The sequence below is a fragment of the Arachis hypogaea genome, chromosome 17 (genome assembly GCF_003086295.3).
Source record: "Arachis hypogaea cultivar Tifrunner chromosome 17, arahy.Tifrunner.gnm2.J5K5, whole genome shotgun sequence".
Taxonomy (NCBI): Eukaryota; Viridiplantae; Streptophyta; class Magnoliopsida; order Fabales; family Fabaceae; genus Arachis; species Arachis hypogaea.
Genome location: NC_092052.1, coordinates 11,558,999 through 11,574,347, shown reverse-complemented (window position 1 = coordinate 11,574,347; position 15,349 = coordinate 11,558,999). Strand labels below are relative to the sequence as shown.

The window sequence follows — 15,349 nt, the reverse complement described above, 5'->3', positions numbered from 1 at the left end:
ATATATTTTTTTTGCAATAGTATATTAACGTTGATCAAAATGAATATTAGTTTGATGTTTGAAAGAGAGGCTATGTTAATTTAGTATCTCAATTATTAAAAAGTGACCATTTTTTAGATAATTTTATTCAATCATCTCATCAAATTTATATATTTGGGTAATTTTTTATATAATAAATGCAAAAGTTAATATTTTTACTATTACTACTACTATTACTACTACTACTACTACTACTACTACTAATAATAATAATAATAATAATAATAATAATAATAATAATAATACATAGTGAAATTAAATCTTTAAATTAATACTATGAGCATGAAATGCAAGACTGATAGATTGAATTGACGTCATTTTCTACCATTCTATGATGTTCAATTATGTTTCTTCCTCAGCAATAATATAATAGAATTTCTTTTTCAACTGTCACTTGTTTATCTACCATTATCTATCTATATATTTATCCTTTTTTATCATTAACTTTTCAACAAATGCTCTGCCTTAGAATTTAAGAAAACACTGAAAACTGCTCCACCATGAAGGAGGAAAAGTTTCAAACAAAAATCAAGTGATATTGATTTCGCAGGAACTGATATTACCGAGAAATTAACAATGGGGCCGTACTCTGTTTTGGTAGGATAAATCATAAATGTGTGGGGCTTATGAGACTCGTCTTTGCAAGATAACAACCACATTATTGATATGGGATGGTGGGATAGGGTATAATACTATAATGGGTTTGGAGCTTACTGCCACATATTCTTCTTTTTGAGAGTGAGCCACGATCCGTTCAAACACTTCTTAATATTTTGAATTTCGTAAAATTAGCACGTGGGATAAAACTTACAAGATGTTTATATTTGAGTGTTTGATCCAAAGAAAAACTTTATGTAACTAAAAGAGAAATTCTCCACGTACAAGCGTTTTTTCGTACAAGTTATTTATTATTTTTTTTTCTTTCTCTATTTCTCCTCTTTTTCTTCTCTTTTTTCTTCTTTTTCCGTGCCTTTTCTTCTTCTTTTTTTTTTCTTCGTTTTTGAAGTATTTCATCTTCATCGTCGTATTTGTCCTCGTTCTTCTTTTGATTTTGTAATATTATGTATTTTTTTTTTGTTTGATTTTTTCCTCCAAAAAGGAATTATGAGAATATGAAATAAAAAAACGAAGAAGAAGAAGCAGTAGAAGATGAGGAGGAGAAAGAGAAAGAATTCTGAATTATGCATAAGGTGTACTTCAACGAATTTTGGGTATATTTTTTAAATTCTTTGGGTGTATTTTTGTAATCCTTTGGGTGTATTTCTATAATCCTTTGGGTGTATTTCTATAATCGTTTGGGTGAATTCCTGTAACCGTTTGGGTGTATTTCTGTAACCATTTGGGTGTATTTCTGTAATCGGTTGGGTATATTTCTGTAATCATTTGAGTATATTTCTGAAGTTCCATTATCTTCAAAACGATTTCAAAGCTTGATTTCAGAAACCATGAAAATCGAAAAAAAAAACGAAGTAAGAATACCGGTGATAAATGTAGATAAAACAACGAATGAAAAGGCAACGAGAGTACGCACGAAGGAGATCAAATTTGGCAAGAAACTTGTTTTCATGGAGGAAGAAGAAGAAGAGTAGGAGAAGAAGAAGGAGAAGAAGAAGGAAGAGGAGGAGGAGGAGGAGGAGAAGGAGAAACGCGAAGCACGCCATGGAAATCGTATATGAGTCAGTGTGCTTTTTGTTAAGTTTCTCCCAACTTGTATAACTTGTAAACCAAATGACTTGTATGTGTAGCACTCCTCCAACTAAAAATACCTTTCTTAGATAATAGACTTTAAATTAGTTTTTAAATTTTTTTTTAATAAAATTCATTCTTTAAAAATTTTAAGTTGGTCATTTTATTCTTTCTGTCACTTATGTTATTAATGATGTCAAAATTTGTTAATATTACACGTTAAGTAGCACCACAATATATATTCTGTAGTCTTAATTGGCAGCTAACATGATAAATTTATGAAATTAGAATAAATTAATTTTAAATTGAGAAATTTCAATGTTTTAAGTTTTTTTCTTAATTAGATTTTTATTTGATCTAATTTCATAAACGGATCATACTAATAGTCAATTAAAACTTCTATGTGTATTCTAGTATCACTTAATGTGTCACATTAATAAAATTTGGTATCGTCAACAAAAAAAATAACAAAAGTACTAACGCGATTAATATAAAATCTTTAAAAGATGAATTTAATTAAAAAAAATTTAAAAACTAATTTAAAAAATAAATAATCTTTTAGGAATAGATTTGACTATTTACTCTATTTGAAGCATCCAAGATAGAAAAAGAGGTAGAGCTACCAAAAATAGAATTGTCTATCTACCACAAATCTAGAAATATAATATATTGCTTTATTGCTTTGTTTTTATCTATCTATCTATATTTATATTTATAAAATGATGATTGTTGTATTGTCTAAAAATATTGCTTAACTTACTAAAAAAATAATAATTAATTTTAAAAGTATAAAAATAAATAATTTTTAAATATTTAAAGCATACCACAAAAAATAAATTAAACAAAAATTAAACGTTAAATTATAGGTACCATAAAATTTATATTATAAAATAGCCAATTCTAGTGTGTTTATCTTTATAATATTTACAAACTACATCGTTTATACAAGTGTTGTTAAAGTTAAAATGATTTTTTTATATTTTAATAATATTTTTAGCAACACTTTTTAAAAAACGTTACTAAATAATAAAAAAATGTTATTTTTATTTTAACAACACTTCTTGAAAAACCATAACTAATATAACCGTAGTAACATATAAACTAATGCAAACTCTTCTCTTGAAGAATCATTAAGCACACAAGATGACTTAATTAGTCCACATAAATATCTACTTTGACATTGAAAGATCCCTTAAGCATGTTGGATGAATGGGACCAAATACTTTCACGTCAAATAACTATCTTAAACTGTAAAAGATCACCGAATTTAATTCAAACTTTAAGACGGATAACTCAACTTGCATTGCTTTCTTATTTTCTATCCCCCACATGCATTTATAGTCCCCCATAACCCATTGGCGATTTCTAGTGGCAATACGTAGCTATATAATTCACCATCAAAAATTCAGCCCCACAAGTACATCCTTTGAATAAATCATAAGAATTTTCGCAGGTTTATCATCCAATGAAACTTAGCTAATAGCCTAATATGCTACTTGTGCAATGAACCTTGTTTGGGGTTTTTGTGTACGTATGGACGTATGGTATACCAATTTGACTTGTACATGTATGTATTATGTGTATAATGCAGTTGCAGCCAAATAACAATGCATGGCTTTCAATTTATTCCAAGGCACAAATTTAAACCCCCAACGTATCTGCAAACAAATGAGGGTCTAACATTTCAAACGCAATTAGCATGTTATGTTCATGCATTGCACAGGCAAATGCTTCCCCATGCCTCACTAATTGTTCAATTGCAACTTTGATTCTGTGACGGTGGATTATTGTAGCACATTCCTAATTTCCTTCCTAATAACACTTGAATCTAAAATTGTGTAATCAAGCTATATATAACCATTTATCTTATCTTATGTTGACTATGAATTTGATGCATCCTTGTACAAGATGTATAGTTAAAATGTTAGTATCTTTTTTTTTTTTTTTGGTAATAAAATGTTAGTATCTAATATCATTAAAATCTTATTACCGTTTTTTTTTTGGATATTGATTTTTTTTTTTTTTGGTTTTGGTAAAATGGATATTGAATTTCATTATAATGCACCACACAATTTAATCTCTTTTGGGCTCTATTTCTTCCGTGGGTCACTATTTCACTCATAGGCTATATAGAAGTTTCTTCTCACCAAAAATAAGGGGCCCTAGTTGTCGTAGCAAAGAGGCCTCTAAAAACGCATTTATCATTTCGACCAAAGCTTGCTTCGTTTTATTTATAGCGACAAAAAGAGTGAAGGTTACTTCAATTGACCAACAATCCACGAAAGGCTGCCGAAAATGATGTTGTAAGATTAAAAAGAGTCTTTTTTTTTTTTTTAGGGCACGGAAAAAAAATCTCTTTTTTTTTTTATTTTAAGGGGCGAAAAATTTTAAGTAAAAGAAAAATATTTAAAAAATATTTTTTTAGAAAAGTTATCATTTTTATTTTTCTCAGATTAAATTTCTTATTTTAGAAAAAAATTTAATATAATAAATAAAAAAAATTATTTTTATGTTATTCTACTCAAATATAATTAATAAATAAGAAAATATATTTACATGAGATTGGATATTTAAACATCAAATTATTTTTATTTATTTAAAAATTATTTTAAAAAAAAACTTAAACTTGTTTTAGAAATTTACCTACAAAAACCCAAAGTCCAACTTACGTGCTTGGTAATATATTTGTTAGTATTCCGTTGTGTACTGCTAATCTTATTATCCCCTTATATTTTGAACTTTGTTTAATGAAATGTGCTATTCTCATAAAAAAATTGGAAAATAAAAGCTTGTTTAATAATTAAAAACTTATTTTGAGAAAAAATTATGAAAATCATTTTCATTGTAAATATCTATATTTTGTTACAGTTGTATAAATTAATTCTCTATAAAAATCATATGTCGGTTTTTCTCATGCAATTCTTTAGGTTTCATATGTTGGTACACTCTTTTGTGACATGATAGAGGGCTATGTATGAAATATGAATATGGGATGGTGTTTCCTTATACTTTCAACCATTTTCATAACCGTCAATTGTAAGAATTGAATTAAAATGGTCAGTTAACCCTGTCTAATAATTATAACTTAATAATTTTTCAGTTTTTTTTCCTAAGAATTTAACCGATTAAACTAATCAAATGATGAAAGACTATTTTAGGTACATATGGACTTCAATCTCCATTGAGTTTTATATAGATTAGTTTTTGGCAGTCCTAGAAAATAATAATTTTGATTTCGAAGAGCAAAATATAGAAATAAGGACAAAAAGCAAATCCAGCAATAGTGGCGGCTACGACGGAGTGTTCTATAAGAGGTTCTTCTATTTATCTGACAAGAAGAAGAATCCAAGTCACAGAGTGTCAAATTCATTTCAATTTTTAAGTCCCAGATTCTGATTTCTTAAGATTTTCGTTTTACCTAAAATGGGTATTGTACCTGATTGTATTTTATTCACAAGATCACTTCAAGTTTGAGCCTTTACCTTTTAAACTTCTGGTAATAGATTCCACTTATCTTGAATAACAAGGTTATAAAGTTCAAAACTTTATATTAAAATTAGTAAGTTTTCATCAAGTTTGATTCTGGGTCTTCACCAAAATGAAGAGGCGCATGTTCTTGAAGCATTCAACAGCTCTTATCCTCATTATGGTAACTATATGCTGCCTTTTGATTGTGATAGTCACAGTTCTCAAGCTTCCAGATGCATCAACCAAGAACAGCCAAATGGTATTGTACCCAAAAATCAGATCCAGAAAAATCCCTCATGATTTCAAGTTGAGCAAGCTCGGTAACATGATGCTTGAGATGTTGCCTCATGATCTTGCATTCACTGTTTTTGTTCCATCGGAGGAAGCTTTCAAGCGAGATCTGCGTCTAGATTTCAATGATAGCTTGAAACCTGACAAGTACAATGATACATATGCGATTGTGTCTCGTGTGTTGGGATTCTCAGCTGTTCCTAGATCAATTCACTCGGATAGTGTGAAACTTGGTGAGCTTGTGAACTATGATTCTTTATCTGGGTTCTCACTTTACATCTCAAAGGACATCGATGGAATGTTGGTTGTTAATAGGGTTCGATCTGAAATGGTGGATTTTAAGAGGAATGAGATTGTTGTTCATATTATGGATGGTGTTATTATGGATGCTGAGTTTGAGCAATCCGTTCTCTCTTATGAAACTGAGGAGGATTGAGTTTTGTATTCAATTGAGTCTTCATCTATACAAAATATACAACTACACTTGTATTTCATATAGGTATCATTTAGTTTTCTTCTTTTAAATGAAATTGTAAAGGTTAAAGGTTTTCTCTCCCTTCTTACTTAATTTTTTGGACTAACTTTGAAGATGTTCAATTTATGTACCCTTTATTTATATTACCTTAATAGATATATGGAAATATTTTGATATCTTGTTCCTCGTATGATGTATTTCTTGGAGAAGTATTTACAAATCTTCTAAATAACATTAGTAAGAATAAGTGGTGTATGATTTTCTTTTAAGATTTTGTGGGTCATTTGGCAGGGTATGAATTAAAAAATTTATGAGAACAAAGAATCGATGGCTAACAGGGAGCAAATTTACACACTTGTTAGACAATGAAATTTGATTAGAAAGAAATAGAAAATCAAGATGGACAGATGGTTGTAACCAGTGGTGGAGCTTAGTTCAGACAAGGGGTGGCCATGGCCCCCCCAAACTTTTTATAAAAAATTTAGTAGTATTTTTTTAAAAGATAAAAAATAGTTCACTTGACTTAAATACTTTACTATGATTTAAAGTATCTAATAAGTTCAATAAACAACACTCTCTCTATCTTTAGGTTCAAATATAAAAAATTAGATATCTTTTATTTATTTAATTTAATATTATTTTATATTTTACTATTTATTTAATTTAATGTTTTATATGATAAAAAATAATAGAATATTCAATAAGTATTAATATTATTGTATTTGTATAAATTGATAAAAAAATTCAATAAATATTATAAATTTTAATATTTGTCCTTCTAACTTCTTTATATATTTTACAGGATATATATTCAAATTTTTATATAAAATAATAATGAAAAATCAAAGAATTGATACATTTTTTAAGAGGAAGGCTAATATTTAAGAAGGAGAACATATAACTTTTACAATATCAACACATGTAGATAGTTCTTCTACTTTAATGAATCACGAAAAAAGTGAGATATAACCTTCAAAAGTTCAAAAAGTTATATCTGATGACTTTAACTTTAACTTTTTGGAACGAGATCTTGAAAAATGGCTTTAAATTTGACAGTATCACCCAAATCAAAGAGATGAGATTAGACGAGCTTATCTTAAATGAGGTCCATATAAAAAAATATTTTGACAATTATTTTCTATTTGGCCCCCCCAAAATTTTGTTTCAAGTTCCGCCACTGGTTGTAACTGAGGAGGAGGTAAGAATAGAGGGAGAGAGATGGTGGTGGATAGTGTGGAATATGAGCATCATTTGTAAGCATATATGGTTGGAGGATATCTGGAAAATGCAAAAGGTGAGTTAAGAGGATTAATGGGGGATGTAATATCTGAGAAGATGGAAGGGGACGCAATCTTACAAAGCCTTGAGATAGTATTACAAATATTATTGGAGGAAGATAATAGGAAAGAGGAGGGATTGATATTTATAATTGATAATAAAAATATTGTTGAATGGATGCATGGAAAAATAGCAAGTTAAGGACTTAAGAATGTTGAGGAACAAGACATATGTAGCAAAAAGTCATGCAAAATGTGGAGGTGAGGTTCAAGTACAGCAGTAACTTCAAAGAGAGGAAGACTTGGGAAAGATTGGAATTGGAGAACACCTGTAGATGGGATGCAATTGAATTATTGGCTTCGATGTTGAATTGGACAAGAAGACTATGAATAAAAGTAACTAAACAAGTGGATAACATGGAAATACAAAAGGAACATTGTTTGGTGAAAATATATGAGGAGAGGGATTTATTTGGTGTGAGTAAGTGAATGATATGCCAATGGAGGATGTCAAAATGAGATAATGTAATTGATGTGAATATATTCGTCTATTATGAATGTCTAAGTCTTGCCATGATGCTATTTGAAGGGTGAACATTTGGCGTCTATAAATCTAAGATGGGGTAGTGCGATTCATTTTTGTGTAATTTTGTCATCTTTTAGTCCGTAGTTTGTTATTGATGCAGGACTCTTTTGTATTTCATTTTTACTTGATGGTTTTTGATTGATTAATTATCCTTAAAAACAATGCCAAAAGAGATTTTAATTGATCAAAAGTTAGTCTTTGTACTTTTCTCCCCTATTTGGATCACCCCTATTTGGATCAAGACTATAACTCAAAAGATAAAAAAATTAACTGTCAAAAAATTTACAATAAGTAAAATTAAAACTATTTCAAATATTAGGGACAAAAAATCGATCATTTTTCTATTTCAAATGAATTTGCGTGCTTTTGTATCATTAGTCATGTTTGAGCTACAATGCACGGTTTGTAACAAGCACGGTTTGTGACAAGAATGATTCTCGTAACGCATCAAGAGAGCTTGCGGGGAATAGAAGATCAATTTCTGACTCGTGATCAATCTGCTTAAGGACAAATCGTTGTAACTCTTCCAAGATTGAAAAACAAAAATGTTCTCAAGAGTACAAATAACATAAAGCATGAGCATAACCAATAATATTCCCACTCCCAGGTTAAAAGATCTTTTGTGCCATGTTACATGTATTTCCCGAATCAGAATCCTCAAGAAGGCCGAAGGCCAATCAAAGTGACGGTTGAAGTGCAAAAGATCTTGGTCTATGTAGTCAATAATAGCAACTTTAACTTCCAGCTGTACTTGATACTGGTACTGACTTCGAGTCTTCTGCGCGTTCATGTTCTTTGTTGAGCATCTGCCAAAAGAGGAGTGTTTTTACTCTAACCCTCTGAAACTTACTCCATTTCATACTAAGTATAATAATAATAATAATGTAACACAACCAAAACTAGGACTAGCTATGAAACCAAAATCACCCACCAAACAACAATAACAAATAGATGCAGTAAGATTGAGCATAGTGTATCTAACCTTATTGTTAATCAAGTTGTGGAGCGCAATTACACTTCTGATAAGGGACGACAGGTATATTACCAGCATCATATCATTTGTTTTCACTGCAACAATGAAGAAAGATATCAACAATAAAGGCCATTGCAGAAAACCATAACACATACATATTCATTCACATTCTTAACCTGCAAAAGCCTTTATCAGATCGTTGACATTAAGGTTTGGTAGCAGGTTGAACACATCCTAACAAAATTCAATAAATCATGAGATGGTGAAACACAGTAATAGAGTTAAGCCAAAAAAAAATAAATTGAAATGTAGATCAGCTGAAAATTCTTCTAACATATCTTGCTAAACCATGTGACAGTGGCCAAATAATTGTCAATTACAAAGAAATACATGTTTGTGTGTAAACCAACCTGCAGATGGTACAAAATCTCATGGTTTAAAGGAAGCTTTCCATCGATGACAAGGTCAAGATAACTTCTTATCTCTTTAAGTCTTGCATCCAAACCTTTCAAGGCTGTAAGTTTTCCACTTACCTAAAAGAACTCAAACAACAATTTTAACATTTGTCATTAGATAAAATATATATATCTTAGCATACTCAGAAATACGATGCGCGCAGAGAGAAATATAAATACAAGGATAACAATAACAGCAAAATAAAGAAACAAAAACATTCAGTAAGAAATTAATATATAGCAAGTGATGAATCCAGTCACCCACCTCTGTAGCAAGGGTGCTAATGGTTGTATCCTTCACATCTCTAAGCAAGTGTTCCACCCCTAAACAAGGGAAAGAGGAAAATGTTCAGACAACCATGAAGAATACAAATAAGGTAACTTTTTTTTTCTTTGAAAAAGGAAAAATAACAGAAAATGCAGCACTTTTGGATTTGATGGCATACCTATTTCCTCAACTTCATGAGCAGCGATTTCTGATGGCACATGCACAAAGACCTTTTGGCTTTTCTGAGTGGCATTCTGCAGTTAGTTTAAGCTGCTTATCAGTTCTTGTGTCCACTGATTAAGTTCCACACAAGCAAACACTAGCTAGCTACTCCCATCATTAATAATTTTCATAACTTATGCAGGTATCAAAGAAACCACAAGTATATTTAATCAAAGGATAGAAGTACTTCAGTTCTACCTCTTTAACCTCTTCAACTGCATAGTAAGCTTTGGTAGGAATTCCCAGTTCCTTAGGCTCAACATCAATTATAACCAAAACAGGATTGGGAACATAGCTGCAAAAATGTGGAAGGTGACAAATTGATAAATTGATATAAATATTGAGATAAACAGCAGCATAAAAAGTTTCTTGTTCTATCATGCTTCCAAGTAAAAGGACTAATCCCCAGTGGTGAGAAAATGTATGTGCATAACCACTGCACATAACAACACATAACAATCAGGATTACACAGAGATATTACTACAAAGCAAGCGAAACATGCCTCAAGTTGCTAAAGCATAGAAAAGTACAAACTGTGCTTGAGGATATTGCCGAACAGCATTAGGTGTAAACCTTGCTTATCAAAGCTATAATTATTCATTGCAAAAAGAAACAAACTGTTTAGAACTAAGAAATACTTTTGCATCGTCCTGTATTTCGGGATTACCAGCTAATATTAGAAATTTATTATTCCCTCTTTTGAATAACTAACATTTACATACACAAATTATGCTTTGTCTCACTCCTGTAGAAGTACCACCCTAGCTTTGCACCTCACTCATCACAGCTAGGTATGACATTACACTAATAGCATATTTTCTCTCTTTTGGTAAATACACTAATATCGTATTCGTTAGATGAAGTTTCAATCAGATCATGGAAATTACGTTTACTTCACACAACCACAGCCCTCAATCGAGTTAAACGAACAAAAAAAAAAAGATAAACATCAATACTAAAATGCGGAAGATTTTTCTGTGAATTTGAGCTGAATAAACAAACATACTCATTGAACAAAGCATGAATGTCAAGATCATTCTCTCGGAGCTTGGGGCCGGAGCTGTACCACCCAACAACATGCTCCTTTGCTGAACAAAAAAAAAAATGTCAAAATGGAAAAGATTAGATCTGATCTGAAGAAACAGAATCAACACAGAATTAAGGATTAGAGGAATGAATAATAATAATAATGAAAGGTACCGTTAATTCTCTTAAACATGGAGAACATGGACTCGTGATAGTTATGGTCGAGAAACCATATGGAAGGATCCTTGTCATCTTCTTCAAAGGGAACTGTAACGAACCGAAATCAGTTAGAGGAAGTAGTTGAGGTTGTTAGAGAGTGAGTTAGTTAGTTAGTTAGTTACCGGCATAGCTGTTGGTGACGTCGACGGTGCCTTTGAAGGAAGAGCCGAGGAGGACGCCGACGACGCGCTTGCGCGTGTCCTTGGCGACTCTGTTGTAGTTGTCGACTATGCTGAGGAGCACAAGTGGGTGCACCACAACTTTCTCTATCGCCCTCCACGATATTTGCTGCGTCTTTATCACATCCATTCTTAACTCTTTTCTTCAAACTCAATTGATCGATCAATTCTTCAAATTTCAATCCCCTTCTTCTTCTTCTTCTTCTTCTTTAGGTTTTGCTTTCTGAATTTCGATCCTCACCTCTCAAGTCTCTACACACAAGTTGTTTGTTTTTCTTTTCACTTGGGAGGATCTACTATTTTTTGGACTGATGTTTTATGGGCCTGCTTATATGGCCCATTCATTTGGACCTACTTTCAGGTTATGAATATCCGAAGTCCGGCCCAAAATCTGTCACCAAAATAAATAAATCAATGAAGAGAATATCTAAGTGTTAAATTACTAAAATACCTACTGGCCAAGAGAAAAAAAATATTTAATACATGGTCAATTCAAAACTTCAAGTGAAGGGATTCATTCCCGTAAATTATTACATTTTGAAAAAAGGTTTAACAATTGGTATCTATAATTTTGTAAAATTTTTAATTAGATTTTTATATATTTTTTTTTAATTAAATTTTTGTATCAATTTTTTTTTAATTGAGCTTTTATATTTTTTTTTATTATTTAAGTTTCTGTATCAATTTTATTTTAGTTGAATTTTTATATAATTAAGTCAATTACTATCAAAAGATACTTAATTGAAAAAAAATTTAGTGCAGAGATCCAATTAAAAAAAAAAGTACAAAAATTTAATTAAAAATTTTGTAAAATTATAAAGACTAACAGAATAATTAAACCTTAAAAAATATAGGTAACCAATCATTTTCAGCTAATAAACTAATTAACAATTCACAACAAAAAGGAATATTCAAAATTAGAAATAATAAAAATATTTAAAATTTAAATAAAAAAATTAAAATTTAATATTTAAAATTTAAAATCTAAAATTTAATATTTAGAATATATAATTTAAAATTTAAGATAATCTGGCAGCTTGAAGCGGTTGGCGGTGGTCGTCAATAACGAGGATAATGACTAATGCCGAATGTAGCTGGTTTGTGATTGTAGATAAAATTGAAGTGATGAGAGAATGAAAAAAAAATGATAAAAGAATAAATTAAAAAAAAAATAGAAAAGGATATTGAGCTCATTTAGATTTTTGACTGATTTTTTATTAGGGAACGACTCACATACAGATAGTAAAAATGTCTTTTTGTGAGGATAATGCCTAGTAAAGTAATATGTATCCTATTTATTTGAGTTAAATAAATTATTAATTGAACCAAAATCAATGCATATAATAAATTAGACTTTAGACAAATAAAATAATGAACTAATTTATACTTTAAGCCAATGCTTTGGGTTTCTCTTTTTATAATTGGACATTTTTGTAGTTAAATTATTTTAAGAGTAGAAAAATTAGGGAGAAAAAGAAGAAACAATGAAATGAAAAAAAATAATTGAAAAAAGATAATAGAAAAATAAAAATTCAAAAAAATATAATAAATTAATTGTTATAGTACCTAAAAATAATACTTATTTACTGACAAAAATTAAAAATTAATATTTAATTTAAAAAAGGTAAAAATAAACTATTTTTAAATATTAAAAAATTATTATAAAAAATAAATTAAATAAAAGTTAGCACTTTCAATTCTTATTTTTCTTCTTCTACTTAGGTAAATTTAGTATTTTTCTCTCTTTTAATTTCTTTTATTATCTTCCGTATTCTTCTTTTTAATTTTTATTCATATGTTATTTAGCGCTTTCAATTCCTATTTTTCTTCTTCTTCTCTCTATATTTTGAAAAAATTATTTAATTCTATTTAAGTTGTAAATTATATAAATAAATACAAATAATGTTTATACTTTCTACTTTTATCAATAATAATAGCATGATAACATATTTCAAATACATACAATTAAATACGTATGTGATATTTATAAAATCAAATCATCATATACGAAATAAAATAATAAAATAGACAAAATAAATTTAAATTATTATGTGAATATTAGATATACAAATGAACATAACTTATTGGAATAATTAATAAAATAAGCTTATATAGCATACGTACAAATATTAATTTTCTACTCTTAAAATAATTTAAGGTGTATTATCATATTTTAATTATTTGAAGTAAAATAATCTAATTAAAAAAATCTAATTTAAAAAAAAATTCAGTACAATTAACCCAAAATATTGACTTAAAAATATATATCAGTTCATCATTCTATTTGTTTGAAATCTAGTTTATTATATGTATTATATGTGCATTAATTTCAGATCAATTAATTTATTTAACACAAATAATAAATTAAATAAAATACATATTACTTTATTAAAAATTATCCTCACAAAAAAACTTAATTTGGGTAATTTATATGTGAGTCCTCCCCTTTTTATTATTAGTTAGCTGGTATAGCGATTACATTCTACTGTGTATATGCCAAAAAATATGCTGCATTCATAATTATTTATATAACATAATATAAGATCTATAATTTTATAGCATAACATCTATAATTATATATTTATACATTTAAAATAATATAATTATATAATGAGATAATGTCTAAAATAACCTTTAAAATTCTCAATTCGCTTTATATTAGTCTCCCACTTTTTAAAATGACCAAATAAGTCATTCACTCTTAGAATCGTAAATTTCCGATAATCCAAAGTTATTAGACCTTTTAACGGCGCTGAGGTGTACAGTTAACTGCATGCTGATGTGGACAGACAATGAATTCAACTTAAATTGGTACTTCAAATTTGATTAAAATACCTAAATTGATCCAATTCTCACCTATAAAACTCTAACCCTCAAATGTTCATTTTTATTCTTCGTCTCCACTCCTCTCCTCCTCCTTGATGTTGTTCATCTTGGCACTAATCTAAAGGATAATCTAATCTCCGGTAACCCTTCGTTTTTATTTTCTGATCCAACCAAACAACGCCTCTAGTTTCTTTTGGTCTCTGCCATACTTTGATGTAATCTTTTTTTTTTGTTATGAAAGTTCCATGATGCGGCAATCTCAAAAATAATGTGTTTTAATTCTGTTTTGGTTGTTTGTGCCGTTTGTTTTAGAATTAACCGAACTACAATATGGTTGTTATTTTTCACTTCTTCTGATGATGGGGGCGGGAGTGATGGTGATGGGGAGCAATCTTGTTGGTCATTGTTGTTAAAGAGAAGGGGGTTGGAAGAATATAGAATGTAGAGTAAGATGGTAGTTAGGATCAACTAAGAGATGATGATGCTTTTGGATCCATTATTGCATTGATTAGAATAAAGGTGCATTTGATTTGCTTTTATTAATTATTAGTTTACTTTTAAGGTTCGATTTTCCTTTCTTTGAGGTTGTTGCTTTTTTATAAAAGTGGTGTATGTATGGAAAGAAACTTGGAAGTTCAAAATAGTTTGAATCACACAAAAATAGAAATTAAGAAATTGTTTTAATATTTTTATTTTTGTCTAATTTATTTTCTTCTTTTTTTTTTTATTTTGTTATTTGTGATTTTGATATGTGAAGTTTGTTATGGCTAGAACAATATCAATGAGGAGGAGAGAAGTGAAGACAAAGAATAAAAATAAATATTTGGGGATTAAGGTTTTATAGGTGAGAATTAGATCAATTTGAGTGTTTTAATTAAATTTGAAGTACCAATTTGAGTTGAATTTATTGTGTGTCCATATCAGCGTGCAGTTTGGCACTTAACTGTACACCTCAGCGCCGTTAAAGAGTTTCATAATTTTTGAACTAACGGAGATTCACAATTTTGAGAATGGAGGACTTATTTGGTCATTTTAAAAGGTGGAGGACTAATCTAAAATGAGTTAAAAATTTTAAGAATTATTTTAGACATTACTTCATTATATAATTATTCTAATAATAATTAATAAATATTAAATAATACTGTTTGAAATGATTTTTTATTGTCTTTAAAATATTATTGTATTTATATAATGTGTTCAAGTGATGGAATCCTTAAATGATAATAAGTAATAATCATGATTTGTCAATCCAGTATTCATAGCTTCTTCAAGTAATCAAGTCATATGTGCAAACAACTTGAGCAAAACATTGCATTAAATAGGATTTATCAATATGATTGAGTTGTGGTTACTAATAT

The 15,349-nt window shown here is 29.1% G+C and overlaps 2 protein-coding genes across 2 annotated transcripts; one reads left to right on the top strand and one right to left on the bottom strand.

The window, feature by feature from the left end:
• The first annotated feature begins 4,897 nt into the window (after positions 1-4,897).
• Positions 4,898-6,133, top strand: LOC112765510 (uncharacterized). Its single transcript, XM_025811407.3, has one exon. The coding sequence runs from the start codon at positions 5,324-5,326 to the stop codon at positions 5,918-5,920; it is 597 nt and encodes a 198-aa protein (XP_025667192.1). The 5' UTR covers positions 4,898-5,323; the 3' UTR covers positions 5,921-6,133.
• Positions 6,134-8,323: 2,190 nt separating this feature from the next.
• On the bottom strand, positions 8,324-11,504 carry LOC112765162 (26S proteasome non-ATPase regulatory subunit 7 homolog A). The gene is made up of 10 exons (XM_025811041.3): positions 11,109-11,504; positions 10,942-11,034; positions 10,748-10,829; positions 9,939-10,035; positions 9,697-9,772; positions 9,516-9,574; positions 9,206-9,328; positions 8,972-9,029; positions 8,805-8,890; positions 8,324-8,628 (listed from the first exon to the last, which is right to left on the bottom strand). The coding sequence occupies exons 1-10, from the start codon at positions 11,293-11,295 to the stop codon at positions 8,557-8,559; spliced, it is 933 nt and encodes a 310-aa protein (XP_025666826.1). The 5' UTR covers positions 11,296-11,504; the 3' UTR covers positions 8,324-8,556.
• Between the last annotated feature and the right edge of the window lie 3,845 nt (positions 11,505-15,349).